The sequence below is a fragment of the Megalobrama amblycephala genome, linkage group LG10, assembly GCF_018812025.1.
Source record: "Megalobrama amblycephala isolate DHTTF-2021 linkage group LG10, ASM1881202v1, whole genome shotgun sequence".
Taxonomy (NCBI): Eukaryota; Metazoa; Chordata; class Actinopteri; order Cypriniformes; family Xenocyprididae; genus Megalobrama; species Megalobrama amblycephala.
Genome location: NC_063053.1, coordinates 30988293 through 31015838, shown reverse-complemented (window position 1 = coordinate 31015838; position 27546 = coordinate 30988293). Strand labels below are relative to the sequence as shown.

The 27546-nt window shown below is 36.8% G+C and overlaps 1 protein-coding gene across 1 annotated transcript; it reads left to right on the top strand.

The window, feature by feature from the left end:
- Positions 1 to 23018: 23018 nt before the first annotated feature.
- zgc:171579 (uncharacterized protein LOC557116 homolog) lies at positions 23019 to 27122 on the top strand. Its single transcript, XM_048205756.1, has 2 exons — positions 23019 to 23328; positions 24049 to 27122. Exon 2 carries the CDS (start codon positions 24056 to 24058, stop codon positions 25067 to 25069), a length of 1014 nt encoding a protein of 337 aa, XP_048061713.1. The 5' UTR covers positions 23019 to 23328; positions 24049 to 24055; the 3' UTR covers positions 25070 to 27122.
- Positions 27123 to 27546: the final 424 nt, after the last annotated feature.

Below are 27546 nucleotides of genomic sequence, written 5' to 3'. Positions count from 1 at the left end.
AATCGGAATTGTTTCAATTCAAACGACACCCAACCCTAGTCCTAAGTATTCAGACCCTTTGCTGTGACACTTATATATTTAACTCAGGTGCTGTCCATTTCTTCTGATCATCCTTGAGATGGTTCTACACCTTCATTTGAGTACAGCTGTGTTTGATTACACTGATTGGACTTGATTAGGAAAGCTACACACCTGTCTATATAATACCTTACAGCTCTCAGTGCATGTCAGAGCAAATGAGAATCATGAGGTCAAAGGAACTGCCTGAAGAGCTCAGAGACAGAATTGTGGCAAGGCACAGATCTGGCCAAGGTTACAAAAAAATTTCTGCTGCACATAAGGTTCCTAAGAGCACAGTGGCCTCCATAATCCTTAAATGGAAGACGTTTGGGACGACCAGAAGCCTTCCTAGAGCTGGCCGTCCGGCCAAACTGAGCTATCGGGGAGAAGAGCCTTGGTGAGTGTGGCTGAGCTCCAGAGATGCAGTCGGGAGATGGGAGAAAGTTGTAGAAAGTCAACCATCACTGCAGCCCTCCACCAGTCGGGGCTTTATGGCATAGTGACCCGACGGAAAGCCTTTCCGCATTGCAAGACACATGAAAGCCCGCATGAAGTTTGCTAAAAAACACCTGAAGGACTCCAGGATGGTGAGAAAATAAGATTCTCTGGTTTGATGAGACCAAGATTTTTTGGCCTTAATTCTTAGCGGTATGTGTGGAGAAAACCAGGCACTGCTCATCACCTGTCCAATACAGTCCCAACAGTGAAGCATGGTGGTGGCAGCATCATGCTGTGGGGGTGTTTTTCAGCTGCAGGGACAGGACGACTGGTTGCAATCGAGGGAAAAGTACAGGGATATCCTGGACGAAAACCTTCTCCAGAGTGCTCAGGATCTCATGGTTTACCTTCCAACAAGACAATGACCCTAAGCACACAGCTAAAATAACGAAGGAGTGGCTTCACAACAACTCCGTGACTGTTCTTGAATGGCCCAGCCAGAGCCCTGACTTAAACCCAATTGAGCATCTCTGGAGAGACTTAAAAATGACTGTCCATCAACGTTTACTATCCAACTTGACAGAACTGGAGAGGATCTGCAAGGAGGAATGGCAGAGGATCCCCAAATCAAGGTGTGAAAAACTTGTTGCATCTTTCCCAAAAAGACTCATGGCTGTATTAGATCAAAAGGGTGCTTCTACTAAATACTGATCAAAGGGTCTGAATACTTATTGAATACTTACTTTTCTTTTTTTAATAAATCTGCAAAAATGTCAACAATTCTGTTTTTCTGTCAATATGGGGTGCTGTCTGTACATTAATGAGGAAAAAAAAAAGAACTTAAATGATTTTAGCAAATGGCTGCAATATAACAAAGAGTGAAAAATTTAAGGGGGTCTGAATACTTTCCGTACCCACTGTATATAGACATGATATTATTAGAGTTTTATAAATTTTGTTTAAAAAAGGCAATAAAATGCAAAACATACAAATCTATTTATATATTTTGCATTTTTAATGCCTTTTTTATAAATTTTATAATTCAATTCAAGTGTATGGTAGGGGTGCACAGTATATCGATACCATAATTTATTATCGTCCGAATATTGGATATTTAATTGTGCATTATTATTACTTTTATTTTTACATTTAGATTACCTTTGTTGTCATCAAAAACTCACGTAAAGTTTAAAAACACTAATAATTTAATCACTGTACTTTTAGCAAATCTCTAAATAAATATTAATTCTCATACTGTATATTAAGTTTTGATGCCTAAATTTACCTTGCAAGTGTCAATTATTCACAAATGTTATTTTTAATTTATTTCGAAACAATAATATAGAATTTTGGGTAACACCTTAGGATAGGGAACACAGATAAACTATTAACTATGACTTTTCCCTCGTTACACTCCTAATTTACTGCTAATTAATAATTAGTAAGGTTAAGTTTAGGTATTGGGAAGGATTAAGAATGTAGAATAAGGTCATGCAGAAAATATTTGTCAGCTTTGGTGATTTTAAGAATTTAATATCAGTGCATCCCTCCCAAGGCCTCTCTTAATGCTCTACTATATAGTGCAATATCTTGTTAATTAACTTCTATTTATTATTCATAATACTGTTAAATGTAAATATGTTCATATCTGTAAATATGCCTATTCTGATTCCATCTTAACTGTTTCTTTATGCCTTTTTCATGTTTTTATTCTTTAATTTTATTGTTATGTGTTTATATGCACTAGAAGCTTCATTTACCAATACAAATTCCTTGTGTTTGCAAGCACACTTAGCAATAAAGCTCTTTCTGATTCAGATTTTATTGGGTTTGAGACTGCTGGTTGACAGGGACAAACACTTTAGTGTTCATTACAGAAAACTATTTAAATGCAGAATTACATGACTGTCCAATCAGAAAGAGTTAATATGCATTACCTAAATTCATTCCAGATTTGATATGTACAGGAAGGATGTGTTGGAAGGAGCTGAACATGGCATTGCTGGCATACTGGTTGTGCCAAAGCTAGTTCTATTGGAAGATGGAGGTGATGGAGGTGTCCTATAAGAAATTGAACACACAATGGCCAATTTGGGAAATTATTGCAACAGCTGCTGCTGGGTGGGGTGGAAATGAGGAGAAATATGACGGAATCTTCCTGGGCCAGAATCGTAAATATCTTCTTCATTAGTATGCATCTCTATGCCCTACCAGTGGCAGCTATTTCATGTGTTTCCAGCCAAAACACCTTGGAAAGAAAAATTTATGAAGGTATTGGTTGTTGATTAGCTGCTGTGGGGTCTGTGTAGAATTGTGCATGAAGATCTCATAAAGCCCCCATACCATGAAACATCAGCTGTTCTTCTGCATATTACCAACATACTGAAGATAAACACTACCACAAATGAGATATGACAAAACATGTCAGAAAGTGTTCCCCAAAAGGTCATGCCATTAAGAGTTTATGGAGATAAAACTGATAGTTTGCATTTTTGGCCTTTGCATGACCTTTTAGTGACAGTATATGTTTAGAGTCAAAGTGTCTCATTATCTCTGTTCTCCGTGGGATTCTGTTAATTAAATTGGACAGTGAATAGGTACCACACTTGCCACCAAATACAGCATTACAAAAATAGAATTTTTAAAAATAATGGAATGATTGTTAATGGTAGGCAGGCACATCTTGGACCTTAAATGTAAAATCATATTCAACAACAGGAAATACTCTTTGTGTAATTGTGCTACTGTAAGGCAAACTATCAACAAACAATGATTTAATTTATGCAAAATTGTCTAAGACTGAAAATTTTATACTGCATGTTTCTCTTAATTAGCATTCTTTCCAGTATTTAAATCTTCTAAACAAGATTACTTGAGAAGCAAAAAAGAGTTATTTTCTTACCCTATTGAAAAATAGTTATAGTAATAAGTCTTAGACAAGGAAGAAAGGGGTTTGAAAAATGAATGTAATTCAAAATTCAGGATATTATACAGTTTATATTTTTAATTAAATGTATTTCATTTTGAAGGCACGGTATGTAAGTTTCACCACCAGATGTCACTTATTTAAAACAATAACAAAGGCGTAGCTTGAATAAGCGTGGAATCATGGGAGTTGTCATATTCCCCTTTACAGCTGATGAAAAGCAATCCGGCGGGACTCAGACAGAAATCATGTTCATAAGCTAATGTATTAAAGTTTTATTAACGTTACTGTGGTACGAAGCAGGGCAGGGCCGGGACATTTTATGTTCCTGTTTTTAATGATGCTTATATGCCGCAGTCAGCTGTTGACACTTTTTTTGCTTTGTTATTCATGTTTATTTTACAATTAAAGTAACGTTTAACATTTGCCAGTTCCCGCCTCCCCCTTCCCTGAACTTGAACTTTGTTACAGTTACACTCGATCACTTAAATTCACATTAATTTATTTCATTCTAATGAAACAGCCGCAAGTGCTGTATTAAAGGTGCCCTAGAACTTTTTTTAAAAAGGTGCAATATAAGTCTAAGGTGTCCCCTGAATGTGTCTGTGAAGTTTCAGCTCAAAATACCCCATAGATTTTTTTTTTAATTCATTTTTTAACTGCCTATTTTGGGGCATCATTATAAATGAGCCGATTCAGGGCTACTGGCCCTTTAAATCTCGTGCTCTCCGCCCACAGAGCTCGTGCTTGCCTTGAACAGTGCCTAAACAAAGTTCACACAGCTAATATAACCCTCAAATTGATCTTTACAAAGTGTTCGTCATGCATGCGTCGAATTATGTGAGTATTGTATACTGTTATATTGTTTACATTTGATTCTGAATGAATTTGAGGCTGTGCTCCGTGGCTAACGGCTAATGCTACACTGTTGGAGAGATTTATAAAGAATGAAGTTGTGTTTATGCATTATACAGACTGCAAGTGTTTAATAATGAAAATAGCAACGGCTCTTGTCTCCGTGAATACAGTAAGAAACGATGGTAACTTTAACCACATTTAACAGTACATTAGCAACATGCTAACGAAACATTTAGAAAGACAATTTACAAATATCACTAAAAATATCACGTTATCATGGATCATGTCAGTTATTATTGCTCCATCTGCCATTTTTCGCTATTGTTCTTGCTTGCTTACCTAGTCTGTTGATTCACCTGTGCAGATCCAGACGTTACTGGCTGCCCTTGTCTAATGCCTTTCATAATGTTGGGAACATGGGCTGGCATATGCAAATATTGGGGGCGTACACCCCGACTGTTACGTAACAGTCGGTTTTATGTTGAGATTCGCCTGTTCTTTGGAGGTCTTTTAAACAAATGAGATTTATATAAGAAGGAGGAAACAATGGAGTTTGAGACTCACTGTATGTCATTTCCATGTACTGAACTCTTGTTATTTGACTATGCCAAGATAAATTAAATTTTTCATTCGAGGGCACCTTTAATACTTGTACAGGTCACAAATAAAAATTGTGGAGTAACACAGCATGAGAGACACTTTTGCACACTGCAGTAGCTAGATTGATATTAGAATATCATATTAATAAAACCTGGATGACTTGAGTTGTTTAATTGGCATGCAATTAATTTTTTTATATAATAATATGTTAGAGAAAATGCTGTATTACTGTTACTATAAATAAAGCTCTTTCTGATCATGCTATGTTAGCCAATTGACAAAATCATGTTATCTGATTTACTTTTCGGGTACAAAAAACTCGCAGTAAATCAAGAAAATGAGATTCAAACAATAAGATTGTGTTGAGCTATATAACACTGATTAGTTTTCTGTTTCTGTTCTGATAAAAGTATCCAAACAGCTGCTCATCTGTCTAATAAAACAGATAATTTAATGCATATTAAAGTGTCTTTGGTGTTTCCATGGTTTCTACGGACTTAAAACCAGAAATCGAGGGTAACGTTTACAGTATATTTTTTATAAATAACATACCATATTTTTTTGGTATTGAGAAGTCCGTTAGTGATTTCGACTTCAGTCAAAGTTACATTAATACGCCATTAGATTTCAGCAAAGACTATCTTTATGAGTGAGTCAGTCAGTCGCAAAGACTTTTATATTCAAATGGACTGAAAAATATGAAGGAACATTGAGTCTCTTCATTGAAACTCATATGTAGAGTGAGAGAGAGATCGACTAAGCGAGTGCATTACCTGCATCTAAGTGATATTCTTCAGGTCAGTCATAATCACAAAATCAGTTTGATTGTCCATTGAGGAAAGCGATATCTTTGTCTTTGTCCTTGTCCTTTTAACATTTAAGACATTCCCATCACAATGCTAGTCAATGCATTTGTCAGTTGCGTCTCATAAGATGTTGTTTGAAGTAAAAACAATGTCATTTTTTTCTTAATTTAGTCCATTTCAATATAAAAGTCTTTGCGACTGACTGACTCACTCATAAAGACTTTGCTGCCATCTAATGGTGTATTAATGTAACTTTCACTGAAGTTAAAATCACTAACAAACTCTTTCTCAATACCAAAAAATACAGCATGTTATATGTATAAAATATAATTTATTGAACAATAATATTTAAATTAAAACAACAGCCATTATAACAGTATAAGAAGTAAAATAAGAAATAAACACAAGCAAACAGTCCAGTCAAATGTACAAAAACAGCGCTCTAGTTAGTAATTTCAATGTAATTATAAAGTTATGACACTTAATATAGCCCTTAAGCTAAATCTATTAGCTCCAGAAAAAGTAATAGATTAATAAGACCAAAGATTGCCCATTTGATATACCCAAAATGAATTATACTTCATGTTTAAACACTATCTACATAATCCCAGAAGGACTGGCTGAGATGAAGCTGTTCTCTGCAGGTACATGAGCACTGAACAATCACTGACTGCGTGGAGCTCACATCTCCAAAAGCGTCTAAACAAATTTTCAAAGGCGCTATATGTTTACATATAAATTACATATCTGAGATCTAAACAACTATATTCTCATTTAAAAAACTCTTAAAACATTCCATTACAAAATAACAGTATTATATATAGTCTGCATTAATATATACATAATTTAAATATTTATATTATACTACAAATTTTAAATTGGCCAGTTAACCTGACAAATGTGGCCAAGAGTTGCACATGTTATTTTTGAGTGTGAATTGTGTTAAGAGGATGATGCAGCTCAATGGTCTGTACATATTTATTAGTTTTTGCCTCATTAAGCTTCATGTGCAAACTCCATATTTCCAATCAATATTAAAGAGGATCACTGAGCACTCAATGTAATTTCTGTAAGATCACAATATATAAATATCACACAGCTTTATGTCCTTTTGAAAATCTACCATTATTAACCAACTTTCACATTGTTCCATGTTATTTTTTTCCATAGAGCATAAACAAGGATTTTTCCATACAACAACAGAATGTCCATGTCTCCAAAAAGGTTCCAGTCCAGTTAGTCAAAGCTATTGTATGTATCCAGAAGACTCGGAATATAAGGTATATAACTTGAAAGATATGTTTCTAAAGATAAAAATCATCTGCTAAATAAATTAAAGGTACACAATGTAACTTTTTGCCCTCTTTTAGTTAAAAAACAAAACTGCGTGCATTTTGCGGAAGAACATTGTTTTGGTTGTGTTTCGGCTCTGCATGACTGTGCTAATGAATATGACCCTTTACAATAGATAATGCTTTACAATAAACTCTATCAGAAAGCTACATATATTTATCTGTTCAATAAAATACCATAATCACCTGTTGAATAATAAAAACACCATCTCCACGTTGCCTTTACAACATTTCAAATCCCTCAGTTTTGATTCTTGTTTTATTACGAGCTCTGTCGCGATCTCTTTTTGCCAGCAGATACTTCTTTGTTCGGCATTTTTTAAGACTGGTCATTCCCCGGAGGTTTGAGATTTAGCATTCTCCATGCCAACCTTTCTCATCGTTGTGACTAACCTATGCCACTCCCACACCATATACACATTAATGTAGCTGGAGCAAATTTTCTCTATTTACGGATATGACAAGACACGCACGGACGAGTGACACATGTATGCAATTTCTGTGAAAACCAGCCTGACGTCTAAAATATAAACATTTATAATAGGCTTAACATAGTTAATCAGGGTAAGACAAAAACACATTTTGCAAGAAGGACTAATTATATATTGACTTATTATTTAATGATTTACATTATTCAAGAAAAGTTACATAGTGTACCTTTAATGCAAATGTTCATGCTTATTTCTTTCTTTTTTTTTTGTTATGTTTTTAGGATCCTGGCCACTACACTCTGAAAAATAAAGGATACAAAATGGGGTTTTCACAGTGATGCCATAGAAGAACAGTTTTGGGTTCTTAGTGTGAAGAGCATTTAAAAAATCTAAAAAACCTTTTATCACTATAGAGAAAACTTTTATTTTTAAGATATGAACATTTGTGACCCTGGACCACAAAACCTGTCATAAGGATCAATTTTTTGAAATTGAGATTTACATATCATCTGAAAGCTGAATAAATAAGCTTTTTATTGATGTATGGTTTGTTTGGAAAGCAAGTCCTTAGCAATGCATATTACTTACAAAAACATATTTTTTAAAATATTTATGGTAGAAAAATTACAAAATACCTTCATGGAACATGATCTTTATTTAATATTTTAATGATTTTTGGCATAAAAGAAAAATTGATAATTTTGACCCATACAATGTATTGTTGGCTATTGCTACAAATATATCCGTGAAACTTATGACTGGTTTTGTGGTCCAGGGTCACATTTGTTGTTTGGTAAATAGCTGCATCAATATTCTTCAAATTCCTCCTTTGTGTTCACTAGAAAACAGGATTGGAAGGACAAGAGGGTGAGCAAATAACATTATTTTCACATTTGTGTGAAATATCCATTCGATAGCATAAATGTTGTAACGTTACACTATGTTGAAGGGGGTGGATTCTGGAATCCACTTTGCTTCAGTATATTTTGAGTGATTTATAATGATGTTATATCAACATTTATCCTTCTAAATATTAAATTATTTGAATGACTTCAATGTATGTTATAGGATTTATTTTCCTTTTCATCTTCAACACTAGAGAATAATGATGAATATTGTCTGTACCTCTTACTTTGAGAGAGAACATGTTATCAGTATGTTTTAGGGAAGTATCCTTCAACCTTGTGTAACTTCAACCTTGAAGTTGCGATGTATCTGCGTATGTGTACTGTACATCAGCATTGGTAAAATGAACAAACCAAATACCAAATGGCACCCTGGATGATGGAATGACTTGTTTTTTTCTGACAAACTGGTGCCTAGAAGAGCAGTTTTATGACCTTGGAGGTCACTCCGTGCCTAAACCAGGGTTTTTTTGTTTTTGTTTTTTATCATCTGTATAATAAATAGAGACGTGCTTATGTCTAATTTTCTAACTTTATCTTTTTCTTAACCAATTAGAATCATTCAACCTGAAGTAATGATGTAGTTAGTGGACTCTGTTAGAGTATAATTGCTGCTGTATTGAATGTGTATGCAGAGCAGCCTACAAACTCCTTGTGAGACCTGAAGCTAACTTCTGCTGATGAAACTGCAAACTATTCTTCAGAAAATTTTCTTCAATTAACTTTTTTTAAACTCTGATTCCGGGTCTTCATTCATTATATCTAGTTATTGGGCCTTTAACACTGTACATTTCCCTACAATATATATATATATATTAGGGCTGTCAATAGATACATTTTTTTAATCGCGATTAAGGGTGTGCACACTTATCGTGAAATTAAGCATACACCATTTATCGTGTTTAACACGATTGAAGTGTGATTTTCACAAAACTGTATTTTTCAACTTTTTTCAAGGTAAATTTAGATGTCTTTCCAAAAAAGGACACCAAATAACACAGATGTCGCAAATTTTAAGAGAGCGTGCAATTGGCATGCTGACTGCAGGAATGTCCACCAGAGCTGTTGCCCGTGAATTGAATGTTCATTTCTCTACCATAAGCCATCTCATCTAATCTCAGCCATCTTTCAGAGAATTTGGCAGTACATTTTGCAACATCTATCTTTTTCCATTCTTCAAGTATGACCTCTTTTAGAGACTGGATGCTGGATGGAGAGTGATGCTCAACTTGTCTCTTCAGAATTCCCCATAGGTGTTCGATTGGGTTCAGATCAGGAGCCACTGAATCACTTTCACCCTGTTCTTCTTCAGAAATCCAACAGTGGCATTAGATATGTGTTTAGGGTCATTGTCATGTTGGAAAGGTGCACGACGACCAAGGGCAAGGAGTGATGGTAGCATCTTCTGTCAGTATAGAGCAGTACATCTGTGAATTTATGATGCCATCAATGAAATGCAGCTCCCCGACACCAGCAGCACTCATGCAGCCCCACATAAGGATACTGCCAACATCATGTTTCACTGTAGGCACCATGCATTTTTCTTTGTATTCCTCACCTTTGTGAAGCCATGCAGTTTTGAAGCCATCAGTTCCAAAAACATTTATCTTGGTCTCATCACTCCAGAGTATAGAGTCCCAGTAGTCTTCATCTTTGTTAGCAAACTCTAGGTGGGCTTTTTTGTGCCTGGTCTTTAGGAAAGGCTTTTTTTCGTGGATGGCACCCATGCATGCCATTCCTCTGCAGTGTACGCCGTATTGTGTCACGGGAAATAGTCACCCCAGTTTGGCTTTCTACTTCTTTAGAAAACAGCAGTGAACTTGCATGCTGATTTTTTCAACCCATCACATCAAAAGACACTCCTGTCGAGATGTTAACTTCCGTGGACGACCTGGACGTCTCCATCTTTTTTTTTTTTCTTTTTCTACAGTATTCTGACTGATAAGTAAAGCTTTGCAGATCTTTTTGTAGCCTTCACCTTTCTGGTGTAAAGAAATTATTTTCGTTCTCAGGTCTTGTGACATTTCTCTTCCATGTGGTGCCATTGCTGACAGCATGAAATGGGAAGGATTTTTAACACCCTTTTATAGTCAACTGTCTGCTGGACACCTGTGTAATAAATAATTAGACTCACCTGTGGTTGAATTCTTGTTAAATTAGACATTTGTAGTCTAAAATTTAGCTTTGCTCCAGAGACTTTCAGTGGGGTGTACTCATTTTTGCATCAACCTAATTTGAGTAAAACTGAAAGTTTTGTTCTCTAAGTTATATTATTAACCTTACTTTCATGTTATAAGTTAAACAGATGTTATATAAAATTTAGTCTTGTCAATATTTTGGATTTTTTTTTTTTTTTTTTTTTTTTTTTGTTCATTGAGATATTGTTTAAAATGTTTCTTTTCAAATGGGGTGTACTCATTTACGCTGAGCACTGTACATACCTGGTTTCATCAGAGCTGGAGAGACGAAACAGTGGCTTTGAGGCCACTGCTCTGTGCTGCTTTGATAGTGAGTAACTTACTAATCATTGAGAAGAAACATGGCAGAGTCTCCAAAGCACCAAGGGGAAAAAAAGAGCCCCTGACCTCCAACCACCCCTCCATACACATTGTCAAATTTTGATTAATCGCCGCTTGCCATCATTTATAGATGAGACGGTTTACATTAAGATTCAAGTTCCCCCGGTGCGCAGAGGGTCTCACCTTGGTTCAGGTAGCTGGCTGTGCAGCGGCCTGGGGGAAAGGCTTTCGGCCAGCTGGAGGAAATCTACTGTCCTAGATCCTGGGATAGTGCCACCACACCTGCTGCGATTCACCTCCTGTCCTTGGGTTTGTGAACCCACTGGCCATGTCGACTTCAGCCACAATAATAAAAAGATAGTTACTGTAATTCATGGTAAATTGTTCAGTGTTTTATGATGAGTATCACCAAATGTAAAAGTTCACAGTTCACTAACAGTGCATAATTCACAAAGGCGCAGCAGACCCTCGCAAAGGTCTTATGAGTTAATTATAGTCTGTGCGGCAAATGGATGATGAGTTACCACAGCTAACAACATATTCCAGAATCGTGGATGTTGCTGGCTGCTTAACTGTTTTTTTGGAGTGGCTGTCACAATTTTTTTTTGACAGAAAATGAACCATTTTGATAAATGAGGAGTCAATTAAATGTAATTAGTTATAATTAGACAATGCTCACAATTATGTTGCATGCAATTTTTCTGTAATGGATGACTAGGCCAGTTTGTAAAAAAAAAAAAAACATTAGTTTCTGTACAAGAAGTTCCACCCTTTAATTGGCATTCCAAGTTCAATTTTCAGTGCTGCTCACAAATGAAACAGCTCTGCTGTTTGTAGCGATCCACTCAAGCTGGATTGATCTTACTTCAATGTTTCTTTCCATGTGGCAAAGCCTCCAATAATGATTACACATCGATTTGATGTCCAGATAAAATTAGCTGAGGGCTGCACTGCAGAACATCTGTTTTGATGACGCCTCTTGTCAATAAGAGCTGCGAGAAACAGAATAAAGGTTTGAAATCATAAAATAAGCAGAAAGCTTTTCTCTATTGATGCCTCAAAAACAGTTTGTCAGAGGTGTTGACCACACCAAAGGCCTGCACATGAAAAGATTTGCTACATGTAATCAGTTTTAGAATCTGTTCTCTTCTTGAATGTAAATTAGAACCAAACAGATGGTTTGCAGACGTAGAACATATACATTAATATACAAGTGTGGTATGGAGACTAAAAATAACAAAAAAAAAAGAAAGATAAAATAGAAAACTATTTGTCTGAACCAAAGTGGTCTATAGTACCTGGAGAAAGCTATCTGCATTTCCAATTATCTTAATTGCGCATATATGACTGAAAAGGCAAATTCTAGCAAGGTAGCTAACTGGGAAAATACACAATATATATTGTATATATTTATGAAAAGTTATGCAGTTACGAAAGTTTGGGTCAAATTTTTTTTTTTTCTACAATAAATTTTGTGAATTCTGTTTATACTAGACTAAAATTTCAGTATCATATTTTTGCTATATTTGTGTAGACAGATGAACACAATAACGTATATTATTACTGAACTACGGAGCCCGCACATGACATGCAAGAAAAAAAAGTAAATTACTAATTTGTTCCCTCAATTCACTAAATCGTGCTCACAATTTACTATTTTGTTCCCTTGATTTGCTAAATCATGTGCACGATTTAGCAAATTGAGGGAACGAATTATTAAATCGTGCGCACGATTTATAAATTGTGGGAACTACTTAGTAAAGCGTGTGCATGATTTAGTAAATAGAGGGAACGAATTAGTAAAGTGTGCTCACTATTTATATATCATTCACAATCACCATCTGGAGTACCCTTGATAGCCCCTAGAGGGCACCCTACCCCAGACTATTGCCACTCATTCAAGGACTACATTTCCCAGAACTCACTGCCCAGTCTCATTATCCCTGAATGTTCTCAGCTGCTTCTCATTACCTTTTCAGTCCCTGCCAATATGAGCCTGGTTCATTCTGTCATTCATTGCGAAGTCTTGTATGTGTCAGCACTGCATTTCTGAGCCCTCATTTGGTTTTCTGTTCCTTGGTTTTGACCTGTGTTCCTGTTCCCTGTTAATGTTTGGACTGTAAACCCTGTATTCTGATCTTGCCCCTGGCTTTTGGATTACATCTTTGGATTACCCCTTCAACCTTTGTGTCTCGGAGCAATTACATGACATCTTACGTTTTTATGTTGCAATTTCATATAATTTGATTACAGTTTCTGCCAAAACAATGATTTGATATTTTTGCATTTCATTAAAATTTTTGCTGAAAAGGCGATGGAAGTTCCAAACATTCTCCATATAGTCTGACACTAGCCTCATTCTTCTTTATTATCTATGTTTCTGCCTCATGGATGACCATGCATTTTATATAATCAAAAACATGCAGAACATTGTCTGTTTTTAAGCAAATACAAGTAAAGCCAAATACCTTTAGAGTATATTTGACATTATGAGGAGGATCAAATGGACCTTCCTTTCAAACAATCCAACAGCCGCGCGCGCGCGTGTGTGTGTGTGTGTGTGTGTGTGTGTGTGCATGTGTGTGCGCGTGCATGTGAGCAAAGCTTTCATGAAAATATGAATCATTGCATTAAAATAAAATGTCAAACCAAGTGGCATCTGTAAACAAATTATTATTATAGAAAATGTGTTGTTAAGGGAAACTAATGAGAGAATGAACCACTTTAAAAGTGTTTTCTTGTTAATTTGCTTTGAATTACCATGCTCTGAATAGAATATTTTAAAAATTACTACCGCTTACTTAAAAGTGACCACAGATCTAACTGTAGGCATGAACAATAAAGCTCATAGTTGCCAAAACAATAATCTTTTGTAGTTTATTTTCAGAAGAAAATGAGCAAATCTCTTTGTAGATGACATGTAAGAATTTCAGTATTGTTTTTCTCTGCGGCACAGGGTATTCTGTCTAGCACAATGCTTTCTTTCATATTATTAGATTAAGGTCTATCATTTTGGAAACTACAATCAATTCAGTCTGATCAGCTGTAGTTCTATTTTCCATTCGGCATTCACATGGATAATGAAAAAGGTTCTGCTGCTGTCATTTGTCACTCTGTCAGTATAAACCCATGGTCTATAACTCATTCAAATGGGTCAAGGTTTCTGCTGTGAGTGTACATGTTTAATGTGTGGAGCTATACATTTCTACATAGTAGACAGCATCTTTTCATTTTGCTACAGATGGAAGGACTATTTCCACCCAAAGGTCAACAAAGCTGCTGTAGAGACAGCAGACGAAAGAGGCACATGGGTTAATCCTACTATACAGTGCACATTATTGTGGCTCTAAAACATTAGAAAATTCTGATACAATTACAGAAATCAGTATGATAATTTCAAAATTTCAGATTAATGGCTAACTCTTGTTCTATGTTTTCATCCTGTTAGGTCCAATCCTGTTACGCATCCAGGTAACTTGATTGTCTAGACTGTGTAAACAAATCAAGTTATCAAGCTTTAGTGTCTGAGCTTGAACAAAGCACATTTCTGAAAGTATTGCATATCCTTTTATAGAAATATTGCTTTAAATGACAACACAATCATTTTATTATTTTTAAGTTACAAAGTTCAAACTGAATAACAGGATGGACCTCACAGCTGGATGTTTTGGGTAACACTTTACAAAAAGGTCTTGTTTGTTAACAGAACAATACCTCTACAGCATTTATTAATTTTAGTTCTTCTTACAAAATTTGTATCAGTTGACATTAGTCAATGCACTGTAAACTAACTTAAACAAACAATGAACAATTCTATTTTTATTAACTTACATTACCAAGGAGGATTAATACATTCTGTAAAAATATATTTCTCATGGTTTGTTTGTTAGCTAATGCAATAACTAATCATCACCTTGGAATTATAAGGTTCTATCTGACATTTCTGTCAAAACTGAGTTATTAACATTCTTATTCTTATTTACATTATGTGATGTTTTTTTTTTTTTTTTTTTTTTTTTTTTTTAAGGTGTGTGCGTTTAAGGATTTTTATTTAGAAAAAAAAAGGTTCTATCTACAAAGTTGAATGGAATGCAAAAACTTTGAAACTCAATATGTCAAAACTGCTTAGAATGCAGATAGAACCTTACAATTCCAAGGTGGCGTAAAGTTAACATATTAACCTTTTTTTTTTAGTTTTACCAGATTTTGGTCATTCCTGCTTCCTTTTTCTCTTTCTTTCTATCTTTTGCAACAGAATATTGCAGTGATTATGCTATCAGATGACACCATGGAAAAATGCTATAAAGCAGAAGTTCTGATGCATTTGGACTTTCTCTATTTAATTCTCCAAACTAAGACATTTTGGCTTACAATATAATATTTTTAGAAAGTGAAACAAAATCTCTACATCAGTTGGAGAAACAGTAGTTTCCTTTTTCCTGCAATAGTCTTTATGAAGTAATGACATTTTTTCTTCCCTGATATAACAACTGAGACAAATCAGACATAATTATTTGTGATATTAAACAAATAATTATTTAAAACTTACTCTGGGGTCTGTCCCCATCCCCTGAGAAGACCAGCCTTAGTTTTATTTCCCTGAAGTATGTGTGTGTTGCACGTGGAGAAGCCGAGATAAAGATACACAGAAAACCTGCATCTTTCCCACAGAACACAGACTTTCCTGAATTAATTTATAGACAGCTGTTCTATAAATGAACATGCACATCCCCAGGAAATGGTGTCCGTTATTACTGTTGTTGTATTGTACTCACAGTGTATTCACATGTTTTATGATACTGTGGTGACCAGGGCGGGCGAGAGCCGTGAGGGAACGGCATGAGGCCGGTGACGCAAGTGATAACGAGCATCACCTGGGAGGCGCACCGGCCTTGAGTCTCTCAGAGAGGAGCTCCGGGAGCATAAAAGGAGGAGCGATGACCGTGAAGGACGAGAGAGGACCAGGCCTGGATATTATTTTATGTTTGTGTGGCCGGCAGACGTCCGCGAGGGTCTGCCGGCATTACTTTCGTTTTGTTCTTTGTTTATTTTGAATTAAAGTTACGTTGAATGTTCGCCGGTTCCCGCCTCCTTCTTCCCATATTTACGAACTGCGTTACATTGGTGCCGAAACCCGGGAGGAAGGAGGGACATGCTGTCGGAGAGCCCTCGCTGCTGAGGGGGATCATGGTGCTGCGGAGTTAGGGCAGCGCGGGAGTGTGAAGACCGCGAGAGGCTGCCCGAGGCGGTGGTACTGGAGCCTTTTGAAAGGTGGGATGGAGACCCGGATGCCGTGCTCCTGGGACGAGGTGGGGTGGCTGCCGTCCAGGAGGGAGCGGAGGAGTCGCCGCCATCCGCCGTGGGCCGGAGCCTGCTGCCGTCTGCCATGAAGGGGAGGAGCAGGGGACAGGGGACTCACTGCCGGCTGCCCTCAGCCGGAGGAGCCATCGCCGGCCGCCAGGAGGCGGTCGAGGATCGGGCCGTCCACCAAGCGTCCAGTGCCATCGCATGGCACCGCGAAGAAAAGCCTCTCGGCAGGCTGAGGACCGAGCGGCAGTGTGTCTGGGAACCGGACCCAGAATTTTTTTTTTTCCTCTCTCCCCTCTCTTGTCCTGTCGCTCCCCTTGCTTCCGTCTCCTTTCTCTCGTCTCGTCTGTCCTTACCCCCAGGTGCTGCGGCCGCCGAGACAGGCCCCCGGGGGGAGTAGAGCGCAGTCTCGGGAGTACCCCCCGGCCTGCGAGGGGCGATGGGGGTATGTGGCGACCAGGGCGGGCGAGAGCCGTGAGGGAACGGCACGAGGCCGGTGACGCAAGTGATAACGAGCATCACCTGGAAGGCGCACCGGCCTTGAGTCTCTCACGGAGGAGCTCCGGGAGCATAAAAGGAGGAGCGACGACCGTGAAGGACGAGAGAGGACCAGGCCTGGATATTATTTTATGTTTGTGTGGTCGGCAGACGTCCGCGAGGGTCTGCCGGCATTACTTTCCTTTTGTTCTTTGTTTATTTTGAATTAAAGTTACGTTGAATGTTCGCCGGTTCCCGCCTCCTTCTTCCCATATTTACGAACTGCGTTACAGATACATTTAAGGTAACTTCAGTTATGCCATGTTTAGTGTCTATGGGTTCATATCGATAAGATTTAAATGCTTGTGTATACGATATGTTGATACCTGAGTAACACATCAGTATTACAAGAATCTTTAATAGTTCCTTTTCAACAACTCAGCAATGACGCTTGGTCATAAAAGCCCCCATAGAGGAATTTTGCCACTCGGAGATCCTACCCATTTCATTGGTCAGGTCAACCCTTAGGGGTGTGACGTCTCCCAGAGCTTAAAGCCGGTACGCAATGCTCCTCCCACTCTCTTACTTCTCCGACAACACAGCGACTGCAGGGGCTGCCTGTGGGCCTTTGGGCCTGGGCCTGCCCTGCCCCAACCATTGCTTGACTAGGAGAGGGAGAACTCTTTCCAAATTAACAACTCAAGTTGTTTCATATGTCTTCGACCAATGCAGAAGATACTGGTTACAACTCCGGACCGAATTTTCAAGAATTTCAGCCTAAAGGCATTTTGCAAGTATCGTACATTTGAACACTAAACAGTGATTTAGTATTCATTTGTAAACCACCTGTGTCAGCTAAGATGCTTTATTGCTGAGGAAACTGATGATTCTTTTCCAGATTGTCTTTGACTTTTTCCCATAGCTCCATTTCCGGTCCCACTTCCAGTTCACCTCTATCATTGTTCATTTTTACCTATGTATGTATGTGTGTGACCTGCGTGTATGTATTCGTGAGTTAGTTAATAAAGCTTATGCACAATACATGTTTGGTTCTGACTCCGTCAGCTAATAAATTGCCTCTTAAATGATTTAGATCTTGACTACATGCTCTGAGTAATACTGTATAATAAGAATGTTGCTCTCCGTAACCTGGAAATGAACATTTCTTAGAATTAATAAAAAATTAACACTAAGTCTTCACTGGACGAACAGGTTAATTGATTGTAATGTTAATTTTAATGTAGCTACATCAAGTTAATCTGATTAACTGATCCACATATTCATAATTAATCATAATTAATAATCATAATGAGTTATGAATAATTATTAATATTCCCCCTTTGAGAACACTGAATTTAATGTTACATTTTTCTTTCTTTCTTTTTTTAATGTGATTTAATATTGAATATAACTTGCAATTTAATTGCAGGTTGCTACTATCACAATGATTATTTATAGGGTTTTTTTTTTTTTTTTTTTTCATTTACTGTAACTGCAGTGAGGACACTCAAATTAACATCCTCAAGGAGACAAAACAAACACAGCACTCTGAGTTCCTTAAAAATATTTGGAGAAGTTGTAAATATCAAACCTGTAAAGTCTTCCACAACCCATTAATGCATGCTGAAGGTTTTGTAAATATTCATAAGGACATTTACAAAGAGAATGAGGTTTAGGAGTAATTCCAGTGAGATGAATGAGTCTGAACAGGCAGCATGATATAAAGAGAACAGTCGATGAATAAAAGCCATCACAACTTTCCTCTCTCCTCAGAATATAGCATTTGTATTCACTGATATATAAATTAAAGAGATAATTTACCTCAAAATGAAAAATTCCGTCATCATTTATTCACACACAAGTTGTTCCAAACTTGTATAAATTTTCTTCTGCACAAAAGTAACCAAACAGTTGATGGCTTCAATAGTATTTTTCCCCCTATACTATGGAAGTCAGTGTGGCCCAATATATGTTTGGTTACCCATAGTCTCAGCCTCAGACGCCCATGAACCATTGGCTGAACATCTGAAGCATATGGCACACTTTACTGGAAAGGATTTTCAAAGTCATCATCTGGTTGGTTGAATTCTACAGGATGTCCGGGAGACGTGTGTGTCACGTTCTTTAATGGTTGTAGTTTGTATATTGTATATTGATGCTCTATTATGAATGCTGACATTACTGCATGTTCAGTAATTCAACATATCTCCATGTTCGGTCTAGACTTTTAAAGAAAAATTATCATACCACCCCCACTTTTAGCAAAACAGAAGCCAAATAAAATGGGTCACCACCATAAGAAGTATACCTATGAAATCACTATGTCAAAGTCACCGTGAACAAGCCTTTCCTCCACCAGCCTTTTCATTTACGTCTTGCAAGCGGCCTTGTAACAAATGTGGAGGCAGAATTCTCTGCAAGTGCATTTTGTCATGCTGTTTTCTTTAAGCCAAATCCCATTGGTTCACCGAGTGGTCATGCATCAACTACAATTTCACCTCTTATGAATCGCATGCAAGCAACCCCTGCAGATGGGACCTCCGGAGGTAGAGTGCTTACAGTTTGGCCATGAATCACCACGGCCATTGTGTCACAGATCACCTGCAATGGGTTTATTTAACAGGTCTGGCCACAGATGAATGCGAAACTTCTTCTAAATTGCTTTAATCCATGTAAATTCAATTATTCAGCATACAAAGACACACCAATGACCTTTCACTACAACAGCAGAAAGCAGTCACAGTATTGATTTGTTAATTAAAGAGAAAATTCAGTTACCTGTGTACTAAATCATCAATGTATGTTAATAGCATGAGTGCATCTGCTGGGCTGAGAAAAGAAAGATCCACCGTATTATGATATTGCATTATCTCCAGACATCAATGGCTTTTTATAAAGTCTCTGAATGCTCTGGTATTGATTGAGCGAGGAACACGATTGTGACAGAAGGATGCTGTGCACTGTGTTTGTTTGTTCCTCACTGGGAACTTTGTGAAGATTGCTTTGCTATTTTGCTCAAACTGCATTTGGCCAGTCCTGACACTTAAACCAAGCTGTGTACATCGGCAAAGCCGCGCCTTGACATATCGTAAGTCTTTATACTGTCGAAATCAATAGTTTTATTGAAAGTTCACTCCTCTTAGGGTTATTTTCTGTTGCCTATTGATCTGCAGGTGAATAAACTCATAACAAACAGCTAACTGCTTTTAGGTCTTGCATCGGCAGTACCAGTTCTGACAATTATACTCTCGTGTGACGTCATGTTGGCAAAATTGCTTGAAAGTCTATGGTGACATGGAATTCTTCTACATTTTACTTTGCATTCATGCATTTGACAGACACTTTTATCTAATACATGTCTGACAGGTATAAGTCAAGGTTATTTGCCTGTTAACTTTTTAAATATGTTCAGTGCAATAATTATAACATTTTTCTTATGAAATGCACTTTACAAATACATTTGAATTGAACTCAAGATGTTTCTCTTCAGGTTTATACATCTAACAATAACAGTGGTTAGAAAAAGGTAATACCTTAAAGGGTTAGTTCACCCAAAAATGAAAATTCTGTCATTAATTACTCACCCTCATGTCGTTCTAAACCCGTAAGACCTTCGTTCATCTTCAGAACACAAATTAAGATGATGAAATGCTCAGACCTGAATTTACTTTATTTACACTTTCAAATGCCCAGAAAGATATTAAAGACATATTTAAAAGACTTCATGTGAGTACAGTGGTTCAACCTTAATGTTATGAAGCGACAAGAATACTTTTTGTCTGCCAAAAAAACTAAATAACGACTTTATTCAACAATATCTAAGATGGGTGACTTCAAAACACTGCTTCATGAAGCTTCGAAGCCTTACGAATTGTTTGTTTCAAATCAGTGTTTCGGAGCATGTATCAAACTACCAAAGTCATGTGAACTGTTGAAATTTTTCGAAACACTTGTGACGTAACAAAGCATCGTTTACTGAAATTACATGACTTTGGCAGTTTGATACAAGCTCTGAACCACTGATTCGAAACAAAAGATTCATAAAGCTCTGAAGCTGAATGAACGAAGGTCTTACGGGTGTAGAACGACATGAGGGTGAGTAATTAATGACAGAATTTTGATTTTTGGGTGAACTAACCCTTTAAAGTAATAAGTATTGTAAATAATTTTAATAGTTGGCATTTGGTGCCATATCATTATAAAAGGCAATTATTTAATATTGCAAACAGCATGTATTTATAATATTACTTTTTTTTTCTCACACACATGGGTCTTTACGCATGAAAATGTGTAGTTGCCTTTAGATTTTCGAAAGAAGGTCACTGGGATAAAAAAAAGTTTGAAAACCACTATTATAGTACATTTACATTTTTAATCTGTTGGTGTGTTCTCTAGAGTTTGAACCCATGACTTGGTCATTACCAGGTGATGCCCTCCTTTCAAAGGACCTGTGGACTTTCTTCTAGGACCTCTACAAGAAATCACCATATGAAATGTACTATAACTGTACAATGTATTCATCCTCTCCAAAGGATGAGTCAAACATCTGCTTCAACTCTCGAGGCTGCTGGAGGAGCTCCCTCAGGCTTGACTCGCCAACACCCCGAAGAAATGCCACTTCAGACTGCTTGAAAAGTGTTACCTAGAGTCCAAGATCAACCAGGGACTGATAAAACCTTCAAAAGCAGATAGAAGCTGTGCAGTTTTATCCTTCCTGGTCTGCGAGTATGAAATATGTATGCAGTTTCCAGAGGTACTGTAAGTAGGTTACCATCAATGTCTGATGCCTAGTTTTTCTATTCCTCTCTCCTCTCAAGTATGACCAGTAATGGACAGTAAGAAAAAAACATCTAAAGTAGAGCCAGCTTTTTTTTTAAAAAAAAAAAAGAAAAGAAAAAAGCAGTTTTACATGGTCCAAGCTTTAATCTACCCTTCACTCTCCACGTTCATGCCAAGCTGCTTTCTATGAAGATGATGCAATTCAATGTCTGACACCAGCATTGTCCATGTCTTTGACACTTTAACCAGTTCTTTGACACATGAACAGACAGTCTTCTTCCCCACGTGTAACACATCTTTAAATTCCCCTTTCAGCTTTTTCAAATGCCAGTGCACACTAATAATTATTGTCATGTTTAGATCTTGTTAGTGCTTCAAAATGTCACTACCTTTATGGGGATTTGATGAATGAATTAAAAAAAAAATTAAACCAGTTTTGGAATTAAACGTTGCTCAGTTAGCTGTTTTATTTTACATAGAACATGTCTAAAATGTAAATAAATAAAAGTAATGAAATAATTATAATTATTAATTTTACATCAATAATTTAAATAAAGCACAAATTATTTTGATGATGATAATAATAATACATTTAATTGTGGCTGACATAAAGCATTTGTAATTGACAGTATACTGTATTGTGGTGCAAACCAAGTTTATATACATATACATTTCTCATGCTTTTCATCTACTGCAAGATCTAGTTTTGACATTGTGTTTATAGATGTGAGAAAATGTTGTGCGTTAGCAATCAAGAAAAAACAATAGCCTAACTAGATTGAAAAGTCTAAAAGACAACTTTATGCTGACTTGTCATAAAGCCAACTTAAAGTCTTGTTTTAAAAAAAGAAATAGTTTGGTCAGTTAGGCCAGAATAGATAGATGTTCTGGGGGGTTTGCTAAAGTGTTGCTAGGTGGTTGCTAGGCTCTTGCTATGCAGTTGCTGGGGTGTTGCTTAAGTATGTGGTTACCCTATGTGTGTGTGTTTGTGAGTATGTGGTTGATAGGGTGTTCTGGGTGAACACAGAGAGACATTCCCAGCTCTGTTAATAACAGAAACTCAGAAATTGTTTTGCAAAACTGTGGAAATTCAAAAGTTTTTGTTCTTTAACTTGCACTAAAACATGATTTATACCATCGAAGTAGCCTATGTTATATTAATACAACTGCTCATCACCTTTAGTGATACAAGCTCAGACTCATTTAGAATCTGTTGTTTTTCATATAGTGTCTTGACTTGGTGCCATGATGAATATTGAAATCTTATTTATTTTTAAATAATTGTGTAAGTCAGGCCATAAATCTCCAAAAACTATGCATTGGTGCTTGCTTTGGTCTTGCCACCCCTCATAGACCTCATGCCAACCCTTATGCCACCCTATAAATAATTTTCTAGATGTTAGGTGTCAGAAAATTTCCTGAATGATCACTGTATCAGTCAAATCAAAACAAAAATTACTGATAGTATTTTTATTTCTTGAATGATTTTTAATTACTTAATATATGTTTCACATGTACTTATGGCTCATTTTTGGTTTTGTTATTTTTTTATTTATTACTTTGTTTCGAAATGTTTGTTTTGTGTGCTAGTTCTTTTTACTGGTCAAAAACTGCAAAAAGTGTAGTTTCGGTGTTGGTTCAATATTGGGTAAAGCCTTTGAAACAAGTAAGAGCACATCCTCTTGACACATTTCCTTATGCATGTGAGATGAAGTCAGTTATCTGCTAATTTGCATCTGTGACTGAGCTCATTCACACTGGAATATGATTCTTGAATTTTTTTCTATGATATCATTTTCCTGTAGCAAATGCGGTGACTTGAGTTTTCTCTGAGGTCAGCAGTATTTAGTTTTATATCAGAACTTTTGAGGTAAGTACATTTTTGATTTCTTCATATTTATTATTTGGATTTAAGATATCAGTCTTATAATGTACGATAGCACATTCACTAAACAGTTTGTGTAAATCTATTTTTTTTTTCCACAAACCACCCACAATGCAGTTTAACAAGGCACTAAATGTGCTGAAATAGTGCTACAGCACATTAAAGTGAATCACTGATAAATCTTTTTTGGGGAAAACCTTCCTTCTTTCAATATAAATTGTGCTCTTTATATTGGGAGAGTGATGCTATATATTTCCAGTCCAGTTTCTCAACACACTGAACATGGCGCTTGCTACGCCAAAGTAATGGGTTCGAATGAAGTAAACAAATATGCTGCTGTAAAAAAGTATTGATTGGATGACTTGGTAGTCACTTTAGATAAAAGCATCTATAAAGTGCATAAATGTAAGTTGTGTCATGCATTCAGAGTTTGTGGGCATATTTGTGCCATTACCTGATTTGTATAATTCCTCATGTGAACTGGGAATTAAACTCTGCAATTCATTCTTAGTGAATTCCCCCTACAGTGGTTTGAATTACTTGTTGTGTAAATGTTTATTTCCCATGTATAATGCTGCATAAATTTAGTTTATACCACAGATGAAACTGTTAGATAAATGCTTGTCAGTAACAACATTTTTTTTTCGTTTGTTTTGTGAATATGCTTAAAAACTATGTAAATAACAGAATAGCACTCTGTCATAGGCAAAAGATGGAGAGCCACTTCAATGTTAGTGCCTTCACCACCCTGAGCGTCCCATCAACTGTGGGAAATGCTTGCGGAATCGACTTCAGTCAAGATGGCATCTTCCTTCCCGTCTTGTATGGAATGTTCTTCACCATTGGCACCCCTTTAAACCTGTTGGCGCTCTTTGGGCTCTACAAACTAATTCAATCGGAGAACGTTCTACCTGTGTACGTCATTAACCTGCTGATCGCAGATCTAATTCAACTCCTGACTTTTCCTTTATGGATAGATTACTATGCCAACGGACACTACTGGCGCTTCGGACCCCGGAGCTGTCAGTTTATGGGTCTGTTTTTTTACATTAGCATTTACGCGGGCATCTTCTTCATGTGTATCATCGCTCTAGAGCGTCACCTGGCCATCGCCAGACCTCTCAGCTTCAAGCATCTGCGTAACTTGAGGTTTGCTCGATGGATAGCTCTCGGCATTTGGATACTAATTGCGGTGCCGCCTGCCATCGCGTTTGACAAGCTCTTTCCCAAGCAGGAAAATTACACTCTTTGTATTGAGAAATATCCCTCAGAGGGCAGTTTTATCACCTACAGGCTGATTACTCTGCTTGTGTCCTTCATCATACCCCTGAGCTTCATTGTTGGTCTCCACAGAGAGACCGTTCGCTCGCTGATGGCAATCAACTCGCTTTCATCCGAGGAGAAGAGGAGTATCAGGGGTCTGCTCACCCTTCTGGTGGCCGTATTTGTCACGGTGCTGGGGCCCTATCATTTCATCGGCTGTGTGAAGTACGTCGGACTGCTGATACACAGCAGTGCGTGCATTTGGGAGAAGGCTGTGTTTGTGCCCTATCAGTTAGCACGAGGCTTTCTGAGCCTTAACAGCTTGCTGGATCCTGTGTTTTACATCTTTCTCCGCAGAGACTTCCGCGACGTCGCTGGGAACTACTTGCCCTGCCTGAAGAGAACGAGGACCAGATCATATCGGACAGAGAAAACGACAATCTCCAGTCAAGGCTGTGATTAAAGATTTCCCCCGGTTATGTATTTGAAATACAATTTGGACAAAGAACGATGAAACTATGCCAAACTCATAAGGCCATATAATCTATGGTAGCGCCATCATTTAAGATGTTTCGTATGGAAGTAATCATTGGCTGTGTTTACACTGGCACAAAAATCTGATTTTTTTTTCTCACATCTAACACTGTTCAGAATTTGTTGCAAATACATACACACAAAAATCCAAACGAGATCCGATTTTTTCACATCCGTTCTGAGCCACTTCCAAATGTGGTTTTAAATCAGATATATATCCGATATCTGGCATCTGATCTACATCTAAACACATATTAGTTCACCCAAAAATTAACATTCTGTCATTAATTACTCACCCTCATATCTTCTTATGTCCAGCGCTTCCAGGTTCTACATCAGAACGCTGACTCTTTATTGGCCGCCTCCTGCGTCAGCACCACACGCATGCGACGGCTGCTCATGTGTGCAAATTTGGCCAATACTGAGCCGGCATTCGGACGTAAACACATAAGTCTTCACGGTGTGTACTGCGTCACCTGCATAAGGATAATGACAGAGAAGCAAAGTAGATTATTGAAAAAAGTAGTTATTTTTGTTTTGCTTTTGCACACAAAAAGCATTCTCGTCGCTTTATAAAATTAAGTTTGAACCACTGCAGTCACGTTGACTGTTTTAATGATGTCTTTAATACCTTTCTTGGACCTTGAAAGTGTCCGTAGGTTTTTTTTTTTTGTTGTTGTTGTTTTACTGAAGTGGAAACTTTATAGTTAAGCAATTGCACACATAGAGACATTCAGGAGCAATACTGGTTTTCAACCTCTGCCCCGTGAATTTTTAAAAATAAAACAGCTTTGATACTGAAAGCTACATTATAGGCTATTTCTCAACAATGAGGTGATAACTTTGTTGTTTTTGTAAATAAACTAAATTTAAAGTAATTCACACTCACTATCTCTCTCAATAATTCCTTTGAATTCATTCAAATAAATAAAATCTTTCCATGCTACTAAAATAACATTACAAACATTACCGTTATTTTCTGGTCTATATGTTCAGTGAGATTTTGATCTGTAAACATCAATGACAGCTTTTAACTTATCCATGCTGGCAAATAATCATGGCCACCCAAGGTGAATTATAAAATAATTTGGTAACACTTTACAATAACAGTACATAAATAATCATGAACTATTACCTGAATTAATAGTTACTTCAACATGAACTCATGATTAGTTAAGATATGAACTAATCATGAACTAAAGAAGAGTGATCCTTTAACTACGACAGGAGTCATAAGGATTCATGCATGAAAACAGCAGCCTTAACTACGCGTTAATACATGTTTGATAATTAATGCATTAATTTACATTTAGGGGTAAACTAAATAAATCAGGCTCCATAAGAGTAAACAAGAAGTACTCTGAATTTGAATTAAACGTGATTTAATACTGTCATAATTTACAGTGTAATATCATAATCTGCCATCTGCAGCTTTGTGACAAAAAATTAGAATGCAACATGATTATTTAGCCATTAATTACATAGATCCGTCTAAACAAAAGTGGAAAACAGACTAACTACCACAAATAAATTTAATTTGATCTAAACCATTTTCTGAATTTTATAGTTCATTTATATTTGGTCATAGCTAAATAGTCATAGTTGATTCCCGGAACTAAAGTATGTAGGGTTTGTTTCTGGTGGGACACTCATTAGTGGCGCACACTAGGTGTTCTCTTGGCGCTTTTGTTGTGTTGCTGGCATTTTAAACTAATAAATGTTGACTGCTTTGGTAAGCCGAATTAATAATTAAAGACATATTTACATGTATGTTTTATTGGGATTTTCAGGAGGTTATGCGCAGTTATTAACTGTATTTGTATTTTTGTCGTTTAAATGTATATGCTTTGATTAGCATTAGCTTGTGGACGCGCCCGATTTTACATGTAAATGTGCCTTATGCGTGTCTTTACAGGTATGTTTATGGCTTGCTTTCAAGCCCATATATGTTTAATTATATAAATAAAAATAAAATACAAATACTTTTTATTTTTTTGTACCGGGGTATAAAGGAATAAGGATGGCACTCTTAGTGTTTATTCATATATTAGTTAATGATTTGTAAGTGCATCATTGTGTCATGACTTTACTTGAGGGGGCACAATCATAATTAACTCATTATTAACTAACCATATACTAACATCAACTAATAGCTTGATAATGCATAATTATGTCATGACTTGAGGGGGCACATCGTAATTAATTCACTGTTAACAACTTACCAAATTCAACTCATGATTTATCCTTAACTTACTATCAAATACACATACAGTATAATCACGGCCTGCGTCTGGATGGAGAGTACTTCGGTAAAGTTGGTTTTATATTCGCACATTCAGACTTCTGATAAATTCAAACTTTCCAATAAATGTGCAATAAATTAATGTTTGCGAATTTTAAGCAGCG